General features: G+C 68.0%; 2 protein-coding genes across 2 annotated transcripts; one reads left to right on the forward strand and one right to left on the reverse strand.

The window, feature by feature from the left end:
* Positions 1-234: 234 nt before the first annotated feature.
* On the forward strand, positions 235-10,016 carry FSTL3 (follistatin like 3). Its single transcript, XM_067313012.1, has 5 exons — positions 235-357; positions 4,197-4,382; positions 7,045-7,260; positions 8,430-8,657; positions 8,834-10,016. The coding sequence occupies exons 1-5, from the start codon at positions 291-293 to the stop codon at positions 8,884-8,886; spliced, it is 750 nt and encodes a 249-aa protein (XP_067169113.1). The 5' UTR covers positions 235-290; the 3' UTR covers positions 8,887-10,016.
* A 1,791-nt stretch (positions 10,017-11,807) lies between these two features.
* Positions 11,808-14,112, reverse strand: PRSS57 (serine protease 57). The gene is made up of 5 exons (XM_013944977.2): positions 14,034-14,112; positions 13,546-13,699; positions 13,180-13,324; positions 12,369-12,629; positions 11,808-12,264 (listed from the first exon to the last, which is right to left on the reverse strand). Exons 1-5 carry the CDS (start codon positions 14,101-14,103, stop codon positions 12,085-12,087), a joined length of 810 nt encoding a protein of 269 aa, XP_013800431.1. The 5' UTR covers positions 14,104-14,112; the 3' UTR covers positions 11,808-12,084.
* Positions 14,113-14,443: the final 331 nt, after the last annotated feature.

Consider the following 14,443-nt stretch of genomic DNA (forward strand, 5'->3'; position numbering starts at 1 on the left):
GCCCACCCCCGTGCGTACCCGCTCCCCCCCCAACTCCCCATCCTCACTCACTGTCAGTGACACCCCGCACTCGCACCCTGCTTCCCCTGCTCCCCGCGCGACCCCCGCTCCGCTCCGCGCCCCCCCGCCGCCGCCGCGGCCCGCCCGCCCGCCGCCCCGCCCGGTGATTCACGCCGCCCCGCCGCTTTATAGCGCCGCGGCCCCGCCGCCGCCGCCGCGCAGCAACAGGTCGCCGCGGCGCAGGGCCGGAGCGCCCGTCCCGGTCCGGCCCGTCGCGGCCCGTCGCGGCCATGCCGCTGCGGCTGGCGCTCTGCCTGCTCGCGCTCTGCAGCCCCGCCGCCGCCGCCGCCGCGCACGGTGAGTGCCCGGGGCCGCGGCCCGGCCCGGCGCAGGGGGGTCGGGGCCGCCGGCAGGTGCTCGCGGCGGCGGCGGCGCCCGCCCCGGTGCCGGCCCGGCCCGGCCCGTCGCGGCGGCGCTGCCCCGCTGCCGGCGGCGCGCTCCGCTCCGGTCCGCTCCGCCCCGGCTCCGGGCGGCCAAAGTCCGGCCGAGCCCCGCCGCCGCCCCCGCTGGGCTGCGCGGGTTTCGCCCCGGAGCCGGCTTCCGCGGCGGGGGAGCCCGGCACGGCCGGGGGCGGCAGCGGTCCGGGGTGCCCCCGCTCGGGAGAGCCGGGCTCGGTGTTCCGTGCCGCCCGCTCGGGGCTGGAGGCGGCGGAGCTGCCGCTCGCCTGTCGCCGCCCGCCGCGGGCTCTCCGCTGCCCTGGGGCCGCAGGGCTGCGCGCCGGCGTAGGACGGGCAGAACCGGGCTCCGTGGCCGGGTCGCGGCTTGGGTGGGGAGTTTGCAGCTCGGGCCCCTCCCGGTTCGGATGCTGGTGGCTTTCGCGGTGCTTGGGAAGCGTCCGTATTCTCCGGCAGCCGTTTTCCCGTGGGGAAGCCTGTCCCGGGCCCCTGTCCCGGCCGGAGCTCCGGCAGCCGCGTCCCACTCAGCCTGCGGAGCCATAGCAGCTGCCTGCCAGCATTGGCTTCTCCCGCAGCAGCGCTGGTTCATCTTCCCCCTTGCGTGACCGTGCTCACCTCCGTCCCGCAGGCAGGGACCGGGGCTCTGCGCTAGCAGGAGATGCCCCCAAGGGTGGCAGGGGCCCTGCCAGCCCCTCGCGGTGCTTTAACCCCTGGGATCGCGTTCAGCACTGCCCCCGCCCACAGGATTTCCGCTTGCTGCTTCCCCGGGTCGCGTGTCAGTGCTGAAGGGCCCCAGGCCTGAGCCCCCCGCGTTACCCCCAGCCGGAGCCGGTCCTTCGGGCGCTGCTGGAGGCACCAGCTCGGCGGTCTCGCTCATTGGGCTGCCAGCGCGACCAAAAGGGTGGGATCCCGGAGCCCCGTCCTGCTCGCGGGGCAGGAGAGCTCAGCCAGCCCCGGCTGGGGCAGGTCCCTCGCTCCGCGGGTCGGCCGAGGTGGCGGGGAGCCCACGCGCCGCAGGGGGACGGGCTGCGGCTGTGGGCTGCGCCGGCCCCTACAGAGCAGGGTGTCCCTGGGGGGCTCCTGCCCCTTAGGACCCCGGATCCCGTCCCCTTGTACGGGAGCCCCCTCGCTGCCAGGAGGGGAGAGCTGGGCGCCTGGAGCTGCTCAGGTCGTGTCCCCCTTCGGAACAGAAATCCTCTCTGGCAGCTTTCCCGGGAGCATCGCCTGCACGTGGAGCAGGGCTGCGCACTGCTGCACCCATTTGGGTGGGAGAAGTGCTCCTTCTGCAAACTCTCCTGCCAGGTGACTTCTGCCGAACGTTTTGGGGCTCCCTTGCAGCACTAGGCGCAGAAGGAATATGGGAATTGCCTGTTAGCATGAACCCGGGCGCTGGTGTAAAGGCAGGAGACTTCTATACGTGGCAGCGATGGGGGACTTTGTATGGTTTGAAATTTTTTTGTTTTTCTTAAAACACGCGAGCAGCTGACCCACTTTTTGTTGGCAAATGATTCTGCGAACGAAGCTATTTCAAAGTAGCCAAAGATCCCAGAAACCCCCGTTTGCATGTTATCAGACTGAAAACTATCTCCTGGGCACTGGAAGTGCCAGGGAGGCATCTGGTTCTTGCTGGGACTGAGTTTGAGCAGCATGGGAGGGCTGGCACGGCTCCATCCCGGGGCCCGGGTGGAGCAGGCTCCGCCACCCCTGGGATCCGGGCTCCGGTTTTCCTGGCACAACATGCCTCGCCATTGGGATGTCCTGGGGTGTTTTCATGGGTTTTGTGGCTCTCTGCCAGCTCTGCTCCGCAGGGCATCTCCCAGTGGGTCTCGGGCACCCGTGGGAATGCTGCGGAGAGGTTTGGGGCCGGGGTGGAGCTGCTGAGGAGGGGGGACTGCAGCCGCTCGGGGACGAGGCTGGAGTAGGGCGCTCCGGCTCGGCCGTGTGCGGCAGCCCCCGCGGGTGCTCCCGTGCCCCGAGGAAGCTGTCGGTGCAGAGGGCAGAGCGTGTCCCGACTCCCGCTTGCTGCGCAGCATGCTTCTGGGGACAGACCCAGGCGCATGGCTCGGCCCATCATTTGGGGCACTTAGCTTGCTTTTTGGATCGCCTCCCGTTTCCTCCATGCCTTGCCTCTCTGCCTCCCCTTCATCAGCATCGTTTGCAATGTTCAGCCTGTAAACGTAGCTTCTGTAACAAGCCTGTAAGAGAAACCAAGAGAGGGAAAAGCAAGAGAACAGCAAATGTTGCTGCAGAGGTCCTGGGCCTGCCCTTCATCTGGCTTAAATGGCTGTGGAAGGGGCGCGAGAGAGGACGCGGCACAGACCCAGCTCCTCGGGCAGGGCAGAGCGCAGCCCCACGCACGCCGGCATCCCTGAACGCAGGCGCCGGAGCTGGGGTTCGCACGGCGGCTGGTCTCGGCTGGGGAGGTGCATGGGGTCGGGCCCGTCCGCGGAGCGGGGCTGCTCTGTGCATGCAGCTGTGCCGTGAGTGCACGGTCCGAAAGCGGCACACAGCCCCTGGGAGCTCAGTGCAGCGGCGGAAATCGTGGCCACGGGGTATTGTGGAGGGAAAATGGGCTTGAAAGAGCAGTTAGCCAAACTCTTGGAGGATAAACCCGCGGGTGGCAGTGAGACGGGCTGGCCTGGAGGTGCCTGGACCACGGGTTCTTGAAGCCCGAAGGCGCTGGGCCGGGGAGGGCTGGCTCCATCCGCGCCTGCTCCTATGGTTTCCATAAGGAGCTGCCGCCGGCCATGGCAGGGCTGTGCTGGGAGCCCTGTGCTTTTGCCCAAACTGAAATCGGGCCCCTGGGAGGGAGGGGATGGGGGACCTGGGCTCCAAGGCTGGTGCTGACGTCGGCTTCGGAGCAGGGCAGATCCGCAGCTCGGAGAGGAGCGGCTCCGGCCCCGCGCCAGCCTGAGGGCAGGATCTGGCCCTTCCCCCATCCCTTTGCATCTTTACCCGTTTAGCAAACCTCAAATGCAGCTAATGAGAGCGTAAACCCAAATAAGCGTCACAAGAGGCTGGTTTGCAGAGGCGGAAATTGCAAAGGAATCACTCACAAAAAAAAAAAAAAAAAGAAAAAAGAAAGAAGAAATGATTTGCTCATGAGGTTAAGAAACAAACAGGCTTTTGACTCAGTGGGATCAGATGCCGATGGGCTGGCTCCGTCCCCAGGGGCCGGGTCAAGTGCCCCATTCTCACGTCAGCCGGCTCCTCGCCAGGGCGCTGCGTGCCGGGGTCCCGCGTGGGGCGGCGGGCGGCCGGTCCCGCCGGCGCTGGGGCTGCCGCAAAGCCCTCGCCCTGCAGCGAGTGCCGCCAGCCCGGCTCTGCCCCGTCCTCTCCGCGCTCCGCTCGCCTGGGCGAGGCGATAGCTGGTGCCTCCGCGCGGTCCCGGCGCAGGGGCTGGGCAGAGCTTGGGAGCCCGGTGGGCTGGGAGAAGCCGGGCGGCCCGCAGCCGGTGGCGTTGGGAAGCCGGTGAAGGGCTGCGGAGCCGCTGCGCTGCAAAACCCCGCGCTGCATCGACGGCCGGTGCAGCCGCCCGTGCGGGGCAGGTGGGAGCCGGCGCGGAGCCTCTCTCGCTTCACCCGCTCGTCCCCGCGTGGGTGTCTGCTCCAGCGGGGCCGGCAGCGGGACGCCGCTGGGGAGCACTGCAGCCGCGAAGGGGCCGCGGCCAGGGTTTTGCCGCCCCCCTCGTGCGGGGAGCGTGGTGCCGCGAGGCCGCCTCATCCTCTGCCCTCCCCGCAGGTGGGATCTGCTGGCTGCAGCAGGGCAAGGAGGCCAAATGCACCATGATCTTGAAGACGGGCGTCACGTGGGAGGAGTGCTGTGCCAACGGCAACGTGGACGTGGCCTGGTCTAACTACACCTACCCCGGCAACAAGATCAGCCTGCTGGGCTTCCTGGGGCTGGTGACCTGCCACCCTTGCAAAGGTGAGGGCTGCCGCGGCCGCGCTCCTCCCGCGGGGAGCAGGGCGCCGCGGGCCGATGCCGCGGGGCGGTGGGGCGCAGCCTTGCTCCCCGTCCCTGTCCCTGCGCACGCAGACGGGCTGCGGCGGCGCCAAGCTCGGCTCTCGGGGACGGTGCACTCGGGGACGATGCTCTGAGCCCGCGGCGGGCGGGCGGCACGGGGACGTCGCCCCGCTGGCGTTCCCGCAGCCGCAGGGCAGATGCTGCAGCAGGGCCGGGCTCGCGGGGCAGCCGCCGTCCCCAGGCGGCTCTTCGCTTTATGCGTATTTATCTGCTTATTCCCCTGCGGCGCAGAGCTGTGTGACCCGGCTCCCCGTCCCCAGTTTCCCTAGTGCCCTTCCGAGATCTGGCCAAAGGGGAGTTTCTTTATTTTTAAGGAAGAAATCTATTTCTTCCCCTCCGCTCCCCCTTCCTCCTCCCCACGTCTCCAAGCGTGTGTGTGAAATGGCTTTATATAACGGGTAGCTCCAAAAATGGAAACGCTCCAGCTGCGAGTTCCAGGCCCTCCAGATGTTCGGGAGCGCGCCAGAGGCACGGATCCCCTAGCCACACTTGCGTGGCCTTGAGAGAACATGCTCGAGGACCTGCTGACCACAGTAGTCAGGAGCAGGTCTTTGGAAGGTCACTTCGTTATTTGCTTAAAAAAAAAAAAAAAGCTCTTGGCAAAACAGCTTATTCCAGGCACTCCGCACCGCCCCGGCTGCAGCTCCGCTGGCCGCAGCTCCCCGGCGGGGCCCGGACCTGACCCTGCGGCGGGTGAAGGCCGGCGAAACCTGCCCCTGGCCTCGAGCCCCCTCCGTGTGCCAGCGCCGGGCAGCGCCAGGCCCCTTTTCCCGGGGCTGGCCGGGGTCTGTCCCGGGCCGGGGTGTGCGGGGAGCCCCGGGACAGCGTGGAGCAGAGTGGGGATACCCGCGGGAACGCTGCTGCGCTGGGCCAAGGGAGAGGCACCTCCCCGCCCTGCCTGTCCTGTCCAGATGGAGCTGGTGCTGCTCGCTCCCCGCCGGGCTCCAGCGAGCCGGAGGCCTTGGAAAAGGGCAGGGAGGATGACTTATAGCTGCGCTCGCGCTCCCGGGGCCGGGAGGGGTTACTCCGGGATAAGGCGGGCTGCAGCCACCAGCCCTCGCGCCAGCAGCCGGGTCGGCCGCGGCGCAGGGGGACGGTGCTGGCCGGGCCCTGGGGGCTCCTCTGCCGGGGAGGCGAAATTCCTGCCTCCAGCTGCCGGGGACGCGGTGTCCCCGTGGCGGGACCCGCTGGGGCAGAAGAGCCGGGCTGCCGGCGCTGGGTCCCGGCTGCGTGGACCCATGGCCTCCCTCCCTCTCCAGGACCCTGGGACGGTCCGGTCGGATCGACCCTGCTGTGCCCGGGGTGCTGGGAGGGGTTTTGCTCGGCGGGACCCCACCGTCTCCAGCAGCCCCGGGGCCGCCTGCCTCCATCCCGGGGTCTTATCCCACTGCCTCCAGCCCCGGAGCTGCCCTCTCCCAGGAGCTCGCCCCGGCTGCGCTCCCTCTCCCCTCCGACCCGCTCTGGGCAGGCCCCAGCTATGGAAATCAGGAAAGAAAGCAGGAAATAGTCTGTCTCCCACCAGGGAATTTCCCCTTGGGAATGCTGGGCCAAGCAGACGGGGAATTTCCCCTCCTACCCCCACCCCCACTGTCTCCCCAAACGACCCATCTTCTCCGGGGAAATCCCCCTTCTTGCTCTCCAGACCCCCCGCGCGCATCTTCCCAGCACACGCCCTGTCTGCGGGAATCCCTCCTGCCTCGGGGGCAAATCCCCGTCTCGGGAAGCTTCTCTGTCCTGCCCCGCTTCCACCCCACGTCGCTGTTCGTGGGGCTCCGTCCCCGACAGCCAGAGGCAGCCCCAAACCCCCGAGTCTTCGTCCTGCCCCGGGGCTTTCCTGCATCCCATCGAGCCGCTGGGGAGTTTAAGGGGCAAAGAGTCGCTCGGGGGCTTTTGGGATGCCTGCGCGCCTCCCTCCGAGGAGAGCTGCTGCTTGCACACCCGGAGCTGGGGACCGCCCAGGGAAGCCGCCCGCTCGGGGGGACGCCGGGAGCCGCCGCCACGCACCCGGCCGCTCAAGGGGCCCTTTGAAGCCCGGCGCGGGCCAAGGCCCCTGGGACAATGCGGCCGTCTGTCTCGGCCGTCTGTCTCGTCCGCCCCCCGCCCGGCAGCGGCCGGAGCTGCCGCCCGCTGTCGTGTTCGAGTCACGGAGGCCCGGAGCGAAACAGGGCTGGGTATTGTCTGATTAAAGCGGCGCTCCTGATTGCCCAGACGACTCGCAAAGCCCAGCTCCTTCTGGAGGATCTGGGGCCTTACAGAGCCGGATTTTCCATTGCATAAGAGAGAGAAATGTCTCCTTCCAAAGAATAAATACATAGAAATGAATTAGCTGGTGCCGATTCGAGGGCCAGCTCCCTGGCTGGGGTAAGTGTTGGATGACAGCTCCGAGCTGCAGCCAACGACCTGCTCCTTCGCGGAGCTGAGCAGATCCAGATGCTGCTCCGGACGGCTCGGCCTCGGCCTCAGCGGGGGCCGCGCGCCCCCAGGAGACGGCCCCGGCAGGGCGCCCCACGGCGGGGCCCCGGCGCGGCCGCGGTGCTCAGCGCCGCCGTCGCTCTGTCCCCAGAGAGCTGCGAGGGGGTGGTGTGCGGCCCCGACAAGGTGTGCAAGATGAAGCACGGGCGCCCCCAGTGCGCCTGCGCCCCCGACTGCTCCAGCCTGCCCCACAAGCTGCAGGTGTGCGGCTCCGACGGCTACACCTACCGCGACGAGTGCGACCTGCTCACCGCCAAGTGCAGAGACCACCCCGACCTCGAAGTCATGTACCAGGGCAAATGCAAAAGTAGGTTCGCGCCCGCGCCCGCCTGCTCTCGCCGCTTCCGGCTCCGCGTGGGCGCCAGCCGAGCTGCGCCCGCGTGCGACCCATCGGCAGTGACGCGCCTCCCCGAATTGCCTGCGCTCGGCGCCCTCCTGGAGCGCTGCAAGCCCCTGTGACAGCGAGAGGGAGTGCGTCGGGATGCCGACCCCGCTCCCCCCGCCCCGGGAAGCCGCCTCTCCCCGGATAACCCTGCCCCGGGCAGCCCGCTCCGGGAGTAGCGATCCCCCCGTGGCGCCTGCAGCTCCCGGAGCCGCGGCGGCGAGGCACCGCTGCAGGTGTCTTTGCAGGCTCCTCCGAGCCGCCGGCCGCGGCGTCGCCCTCGAGCAGCTCAGTGCTGGCACCGAGCTCTCGCGGCAGCCGCCGGCCTTTTCCGGGGCTCCGCGTGGCCTATCCCGGCTGCCGGGGCCGCGGGGCAGCTCTGTTGCTGGAGCCGCTCGTCAGCGTAACCCGGGTTTTAGCCTTGCTGCGGGCTGGAGAATAACAGTCCGTAAAATGTCACTTACAAACATCAAGCCCCTTTTTTTGTTGTTTTGTTAAAGAGAGCAGTAATCCTCCTTGCCCTGCCAAGAACTGTCAGAATTATTATGATTATTTTTGCCAGCCCTCCTCTCTGAAATGCTTTGCCTGTCAAGCCCTGGACTGCACAGTAAAATTTGGGGCAAGAAATGTGAGTTGCAAACTGGGAATTGCAGATGCCAAGTCTCCTTCCAGTCCGGGAGGAAAATAAGGGAAGGAGGAGGGAAGGCTTTCAAAAGTGTTTATGGCGTCCAGGGGGCAGTGGCAGGTCCGGCCGTGGGGCGCGGGGTCTGTGCCGGGCGCCGGTGTTTCCCGTGCACCGGCTGGGCTGCGCCACGTGGGCTCCCGGCCCCAGCCCGCGGGAACCCGGGGGCAGCAGCGCTGTGCAGTCCTGCAGCCCGGGCTGCGGGTCCCTGCCGGCTCCCGGCCTTGGGAACGGCAGGACGGGATGGAGCTCTGGACCTTCCCGGCTCCTCTCCCTTCCCGCTTCCCGGCAGGCAGGAGGGGCGGGCAGGGGCCAAACCTCCCCGGGCTGGCGGGGCGCCGGGGGCTCGCGGGGCTGCGGGGGCTCGGCCCCGCGCGGGGCGCTGAGCCGTGCCGCCGCCTGCGCCCCGCAGAGTCCTGCTCCAGCGTGGTGTGCCCCGGGACCCACACGTGCGTGGTGGACCAGACGGGCAGCGCGCACTGCGTGACGTGTCGGACGGCGCCCTGCCCCGAGCCCACCAGCCTGGACCATGCGCTCTGCGGCAACAACAACGTCACCTACCCCTCCGCCTGCCACCTGCGCCGGGCCACCTGCCACCTGGGCCGCTCCATCGGCGTGCGGCACTACGGGAGCTGCTCCGGTGAGTCGCGCGGCCGGGCCCACGGCACGGCACGGGATGGGATGGGATGGATGGGATGCTCAACGCCGACGGGGTCCCCTCTGCCGGGGCGCCGGAGCATCGCTCCGCGGCGGCCCTCGCCGGCCCCTTCGCTCAGCCTCTCTCTGCTTTTCCCCCTTCTCTGGCTCCGTTTCCAGCTGCGGCCAAGCTCTCCCCGGAGACGGACAACGCCGAGGAAAACTACGTGTGAATCCCTGCTTGCTGAGAGGCCGGACCCGGGAGACGAGGGCATTATGTGTATATTGTACAAACCATATACCTGATATTTATTAAGATAAAAAGATCCTTATTTATAGCTGTGTATGTTATGCAGTCGCAGGGGGCCCGATTCTCCGCTCTGCCAGCCGGGGAGGAAGGGTGGACGCTCCCGCCGCCGCCGGAGCGAGCCGGAGCCGCCACGGGGCTGCTCCCGCGCTGAGCCGCCGCCGGTGCCGCTGCCGGCGCGCGGGGAGCGGGCGTGCGCGGCGCCGCGCACCGGGCCCCCGCTGCACCACGTGTCCTTGGCCGGCAGCCCCGGGCCTATTTATTTTTGGATGGAATTCTTGGTACTCTGCTGACGTTTCTGGCCGGGCCCGCGGTGTCTAGTGGGAATCTACGCTTTATCTTTCACTGGAGGGATTCAGCCACAGCTGCCAGCAGCAGGAAACGCAGCTCAGGGCTGCATCAGATTTGAGACAGATAGATATATTTTTATATATATATATACATATATATATGTATGCTATTTTTTTCCTAAAGTTTTAACATATATATGTTGAGGCTGGTTTTAGCTTAGGTTTCCCAGGCACGTCCAAAGCCGGCTCGCACCCCTCGTGGGAGCCGATGCCCCGGGGAGGGAGCCAAGGTCCCGCGGGCCAGGCCCTGGGGGCCGGTGGTTCGGGACCGGCTCCGGGGGCTCCGCGCCGAGCCGCCTCCGTCCGTTCCCGCAGCCCGGGCGCAGCGGGGCCGGTGCGGGGCGCTGCCTGGCCCCCGCTCGCCTCCCCGAGCCCCCGCTCTGTCCGCACCGTCTGTATTTATTTTTACTCCTCTCTCATTTTGTGTGTGTTTCGCGACCTGTGTAAATACCATCTCGTCTCTGACACCAAGGAACTATTGCCTTTATATAAATACCATATATATATATATATATATATATAAAATATATATATATATAAATACTGTATTTTCTATTTTTGTATGATTGTGTTCTGATTCCTGAGGCAGACGCTATGGGGACATACGCATTTCCTACTCCACATTGTTAGGGGCATTTTACGGCTGTGTTACGATTTGGATTATAATTAAAAAAAGAATAAAAGGTGCTCTGGGTCTGCTTGTCTGGGGGCTCGTGGGGGCGCCGGCGGGTGAGCAGGTGAACGCGTCCCGGCTCGGCCGCGCCGGGCGGCACCGCAGCCCTCCAGGCCCCCGGCAAGCATCTGGTTCAGCTTTGCGCTGGGGAATTTCCACCCCGGCCAAGTCTCCTGTCTGAGCAGCGGAGAGAGAGGAAGGGGGAGAGGGGGAGAGAGAGAAAAGCCTGACAAGCGGCAATGCAAATCAAATATGTTCCTAATATCAGTGTGCCGTAAGGGTCTGGTATTTCACAAAACAATTCCTGCGATTAATTGAGTCCTGATGTGCGACGCGTCCCCGCTGGCGGAGTCGCGGGAGCCCGGGGCTCCAGCTGGGGAGCGTGCTCGGCGCTGGGGAAACTGAGGCACAGCGGCGGGGTCACTGCTGCCCTGCGGCACGGGCTGCGGCGGCTGTTCCCGAAACACCGCATGAGCCGGGCGCTTCCTTCCCTCCGGTGTCCGGGTGCTCTGGGACAAGCCAGGACACGGGCCGACTCTCCGGCTTGCTGGCCGGCGGGACGGTCGTCTGTGCAGTGTCCCCGCGGCCCGGCAGCGCCAGGTGTCCCGGCGGATGCTGTGGTCGGTGCACCGCTGCACCCCGCAGCGCGCCGGCAGCTTGCCGGTAAAGCAATGGGCGGGAGCAGGGAATGTCCCAAGGGCGACTGGGCGAGGGCCACCGCTTCCCAGCCTCAGCGCTCGCTGCTGGCCAAACCCCTGGCTGGGGTGAGCGGTCCAGCTCCCTGCTCCAGCAGGGCCGGGACTGCTCCTCGCCACCGGAGCACCGAGCGCGGGGAGGCGGGTGAGAGGCCGGGAGCCCCCACGGCCTGGCTGAGCCTCTGCCAGTGCGTGCCCGGGGATCCCCTTCGCCCCGCCAGCGTGGCCGTCAGGACGGGACGGGATGGGACTGGGCAGGATGGGATGGGGTGGGGTGGGGTGGGGTGGGCTGGGGTGGGGCAGGACGGGACAGGATGGGATGGGACTGAGCAGGATGGGATGGGATGGGACAGGACAGGGCGGGATGGGATGGGATGAGTTGGGATGGGATGAGATGGGATGGGACAGGGTGGGACGGGGAGCTTTACCCCGGTGGGAAGGCAGTCCCAGCGCTGCTGCAGATGCTTGGTAGGGTGGTGGCACTCAGATGTGGATCCCAGCTCGGGGCAGGATCCGATCTGGAGGGGGGTCTGGTGCTTCCCTCCTTCCTTCTGCCTCCCCCTGCTCCCCAGCCCAGGCCAAGCCAGCGGACCCGGCCGGGGACCAGAGCGCCAGGATGGCCGGAGAGCAGGGCCATGGTGCGGCGCTGAGCCTGCGTCCCCTCCACCACCTCCCGGGGTGGCCTGTGTCCCTTCTCCCTGTGCCAGCAGCAGGGGAACAACGGGAGGGGAAGGCTGGGAAAAACGATCCCAAGAGCCGGAGGCAGGCAGCAGCCGCCCCTGGCCGGCGAGGGGTTAAGGAGCTGCCTCAAATCAGCCCCCCCCGAGGGGGGGCAGCTGCCCACGAGGCAATTAAAGAGGGGTGAGAGCCAGGGCCTGGGCTGTGCTGGCTCCCAGGGCAGGTGGGAGAAGGGCAGGAGCAGGAGCAGGGTGTCCCGTCCTGGGGGACCTGCAGACCGGCAGGATCGGGCAGGCTGGCGCTGGGGGAGTCGCGTGTCCCTGGAGCTGGGGCTGTGCCACCTCGGAAGGGGGGGAGCGGGGCAGGAGGAGGAGGAGAGGCAAGTGGACAGGGCTCCGGGGACAAGGTTTTATTGAGCTGTTGCGGGGGGGGGGGGGGGAGCAGGGTGCCGGAGCCCCTTGGTGCAGCACGGGGGGCTTCTCCCCTCGCCAGCGGGCAGAAATCAGCCTCCTGCGTTGCCTTGCTGCACCCGGGGAAACTGAGGCAGGGAGGGGGGGCAGAAGCGACATGAGCCCTGACTGCCACTTCCCCTTGACCATGGAAACCCCTGGGGCAGGGAGGAGGGCCCCGGCGTCCTGGCCCACGCCTCAGCTGCCGGAGGCCACCAGGCAGCCGGGATGCGCTCGTGCCCGTTTGCAGCCCTGGCTCCTGCCCGCCCCGGGGCCCCGCTAATGCTTGTGCTGCCCCTTGGGGCACCGGTGCCCTCGCACGGTGCGGAGGACCCAGCTGACGTAGTTGGAGATCTTGGTGTAAACGTCGGGGTGCCTGCGGTCCCCGCACCGCTCCCCGGAGAAGGAGACGATGCCGTAGACCTTTGCCTTGAAGACCAGGGGTCCCCCGGAGTCGCCCTGCAAAGCGCCAAGGCCGGAGGGAGGGAGGGAGGCCGGGCTGCCGCGCGGGGCCCATCGGGGGGCCGCGGGGGCCATGGGGGCCGCGCCGGCCGCGCGCTCACCGTGCAGACGCCCTGCAGCGTGGTGTTGCGGCTGGCCGCGCACAGCATGTTGGGCGAGACGCGGCCTTTCCAGAGCGTGCGGCACAGGCTCCGCTTGACGATGGTGGTTTTGGTCTCCATGAGCTGGGTGGACTCGTCGCCGTAGTTGGACGTATCCCCCCAGCCCGTCACGCAGCAGACGGTGCCGGGTTTCAGGTCGACGTGCGGCAGGGGCAGGCGGATCCGCTTCACGTGCTCGTTCAGCGTGGCCGACCTGTTCAGCTGGGAAGGGAGCCGGGCCGGGGCGAGGGTGGCTGCCTCCCCGTCGGCCCGGCCCGTTCCTGACCCCCTCCGGATGCCACCACACGCGCGTCCCACCTCCCAGGTCTTGCTGAATCGCCCCAGCTCCGGCTTTGCCTCCCTAGAGGCTGGGCGCCGCTTCCCAGCCCTTCCGAACTGGTCCCAGTCGGCTCTAGAGACTGGCTGCCCCGCAGCAGCAGGAGCTGCAGACCCGGCGCGGGGTTGGCGTGTCCTCAGCTGCCTCCATCGTGGCCCCACGGCGCGTGTCCGCTTCTCCGGAGAAGCACTGACATCTAGTGTTGGCTCGCCCCGCGCCCGGCTCCGGCTCCGGCTCCGCGCCGGCGTCTCCCGCCCGCGCCGGAGAGCGGGAACCCTGCGGCAGGAGGATGCCAGCCAGCAGGACCCTCGCCAAAGCCACCCTGTCCCACCGGGCGGATGGCCCTGCCCTGAGCGGAGGGAAGCGTCCCCAGCCCTGCGGCCGGGCCGGTCCGTCCCCAGCCTGGACGGCGGCGTGCCGCGGGGGGACACTCACCCTGAGCAGGCGGATGTCGTGGTCCATCGACCGGGGGTTGTAGTGCGGGTGCGCGATGGACTCCTCGATGCTGAAGACCTGCTGGGACGCCTCGGGCTCCCCCAGATTGTGGGCACCCAGGACCACACGCACTGACGGGTTGCGCCTGCGGCGAGGGGCAGAGGGGCCGCGAGCGCGGCGGGGAGTTGGGGACTTGCACCCGGCAATGGTGGGGTTTGCTCCAGACCCATCTAACTTCCCGTGGTGGCCAAGGTAATGGCTTTTGGGTCCTTCTGCAAACGCGGGCAAAGGGAGCTGTTCCCCATCCTCGGGGGATAGGGATGGGGCTGGTGAAGGTGTGCACCCCACGGGAGGAGCACCGCTCACCTGGAAATGAAGCAGTGAGCTGCTGTCATCACCCACTTGGGCCACACCAGGAAGCCCCCGCAGACGTGCTCTCCGTCCATCTGGATGGAAGCCATGTAGGGCCGGGAGTGGGGTGCCACCGCCTTTCCCCCGATGATCCAGCTCCCTTGGGCGCCTGGTGGGTGCAGGCAGTGTTACCGACTGCCGGAGGCTTCTGGGCACAGCGCTGAGCCGTGTCGTTCCCTTCCTGGCTGCTGTGTCCTGACCACCTCGGCACTACCCGTGGAGGCCAGGGAGCGACTGAGCACCCGCTCGGGCCCAGGGAGGGCTTAGCGAGGCGATGGCAGGGCAAAGCCCCTTCCCCGTGCTGCAGCAGGCCCTCGGGGGGCACCACCGGGGTCAGAGCCCGGCTCGGCTCGGCCCTGACCATTGGGTCTCCTCTCCCTCCGCGGCCATGAGGATCAGCCCGAGCCCCCGGCCGCCCATCCCAGCCCCAGCTCCCCCGTTACCTGCCGGGGCCAGTGCCAGGAGCAGCCCGGAGCCCCCCAGGCTCAGGATGAACAGGCTGGCCGCGTCCATGCTGGCACGGAGCAGGGCTGCTGCCACCTCCTGCGGGGCCGCTCGGGGCAGGGTGGGTGTTAAATAGCCCCGGGGGTGGGAGGGCCTGCGGGCACAGCGCTCGGGTGGCTGCTGGTGGGGATCTGCCTCCTCTTCCCTCCTCTCCGGGTGTTGCTGCCTTGTGAAATCGCTCGAGGGGGGGCTCGGGCCGTGCAGCGGTGCCTGGGGGTGGGGGCGAGGGGGCTCCCGGCCCCCTGGGGGGTCGGACTCACTGTCGCACCGGCGCTGCCGCAGCCTCCCTGGGAGCAGAGAGGCTGCTTGCCGGGAGGAGAGCGGATTAAGGAAGGAAGAGAGAAAGCAG

Source organism: Apteryx mantelli, chromosome 30 (genome assembly GCF_036417845.1).
Source record: "Apteryx mantelli isolate bAptMan1 chromosome 30, bAptMan1.hap1, whole genome shotgun sequence".
NCBI classification, from domain to species: Eukaryota; Metazoa; Chordata; class Aves; order Apterygiformes; family Apterygidae; genus Apteryx; species Apteryx mantelli.

Coding starts and splice junctions, on each gene's coding strand:
- FSTL3 (XM_067313012.1), top strand. CDS start 291: ATGCCGCTGCGGCTGGCGCTCTGCCTGCTCGCGCTCTGCAGCCCCGCC. Junction 4,383..7,044: donor GACCTGCCACCCTTGCAAAG/GTGAGGGCTGCC, acceptor CTCTGTCCCCAG/AGAGCTGCGAGGGGGTGGTG. Junction 8,658..8,833: donor GCACTACGGGAGCTGCTCCG/GTGAGTCGCGCG, acceptor CTCCGTTTCCAG/CTGCGGCCAAGCTCTCCCCG.
- PRSS57 (XM_013944977.2), bottom strand. CDS start 14,103: ATGGACGCGGCCAGCCTGTTCATCCTGAGCCTGGGGGGCTCCGGGCTG. Junction 13,700..14,033: donor CCTGGCACTGGCCCCGGCAG/GTAACGGGGGAG, acceptor TGCACCCACCAG/GCGCCCAAGGGAGCTGGATC. Junction 12,265..12,368: donor CGCTGCAGGGCGTCTGCACG/GTGAGCGCGCGG, acceptor GGCGCTTTGCAG/GGCGACTCCGGGGGACCCCT.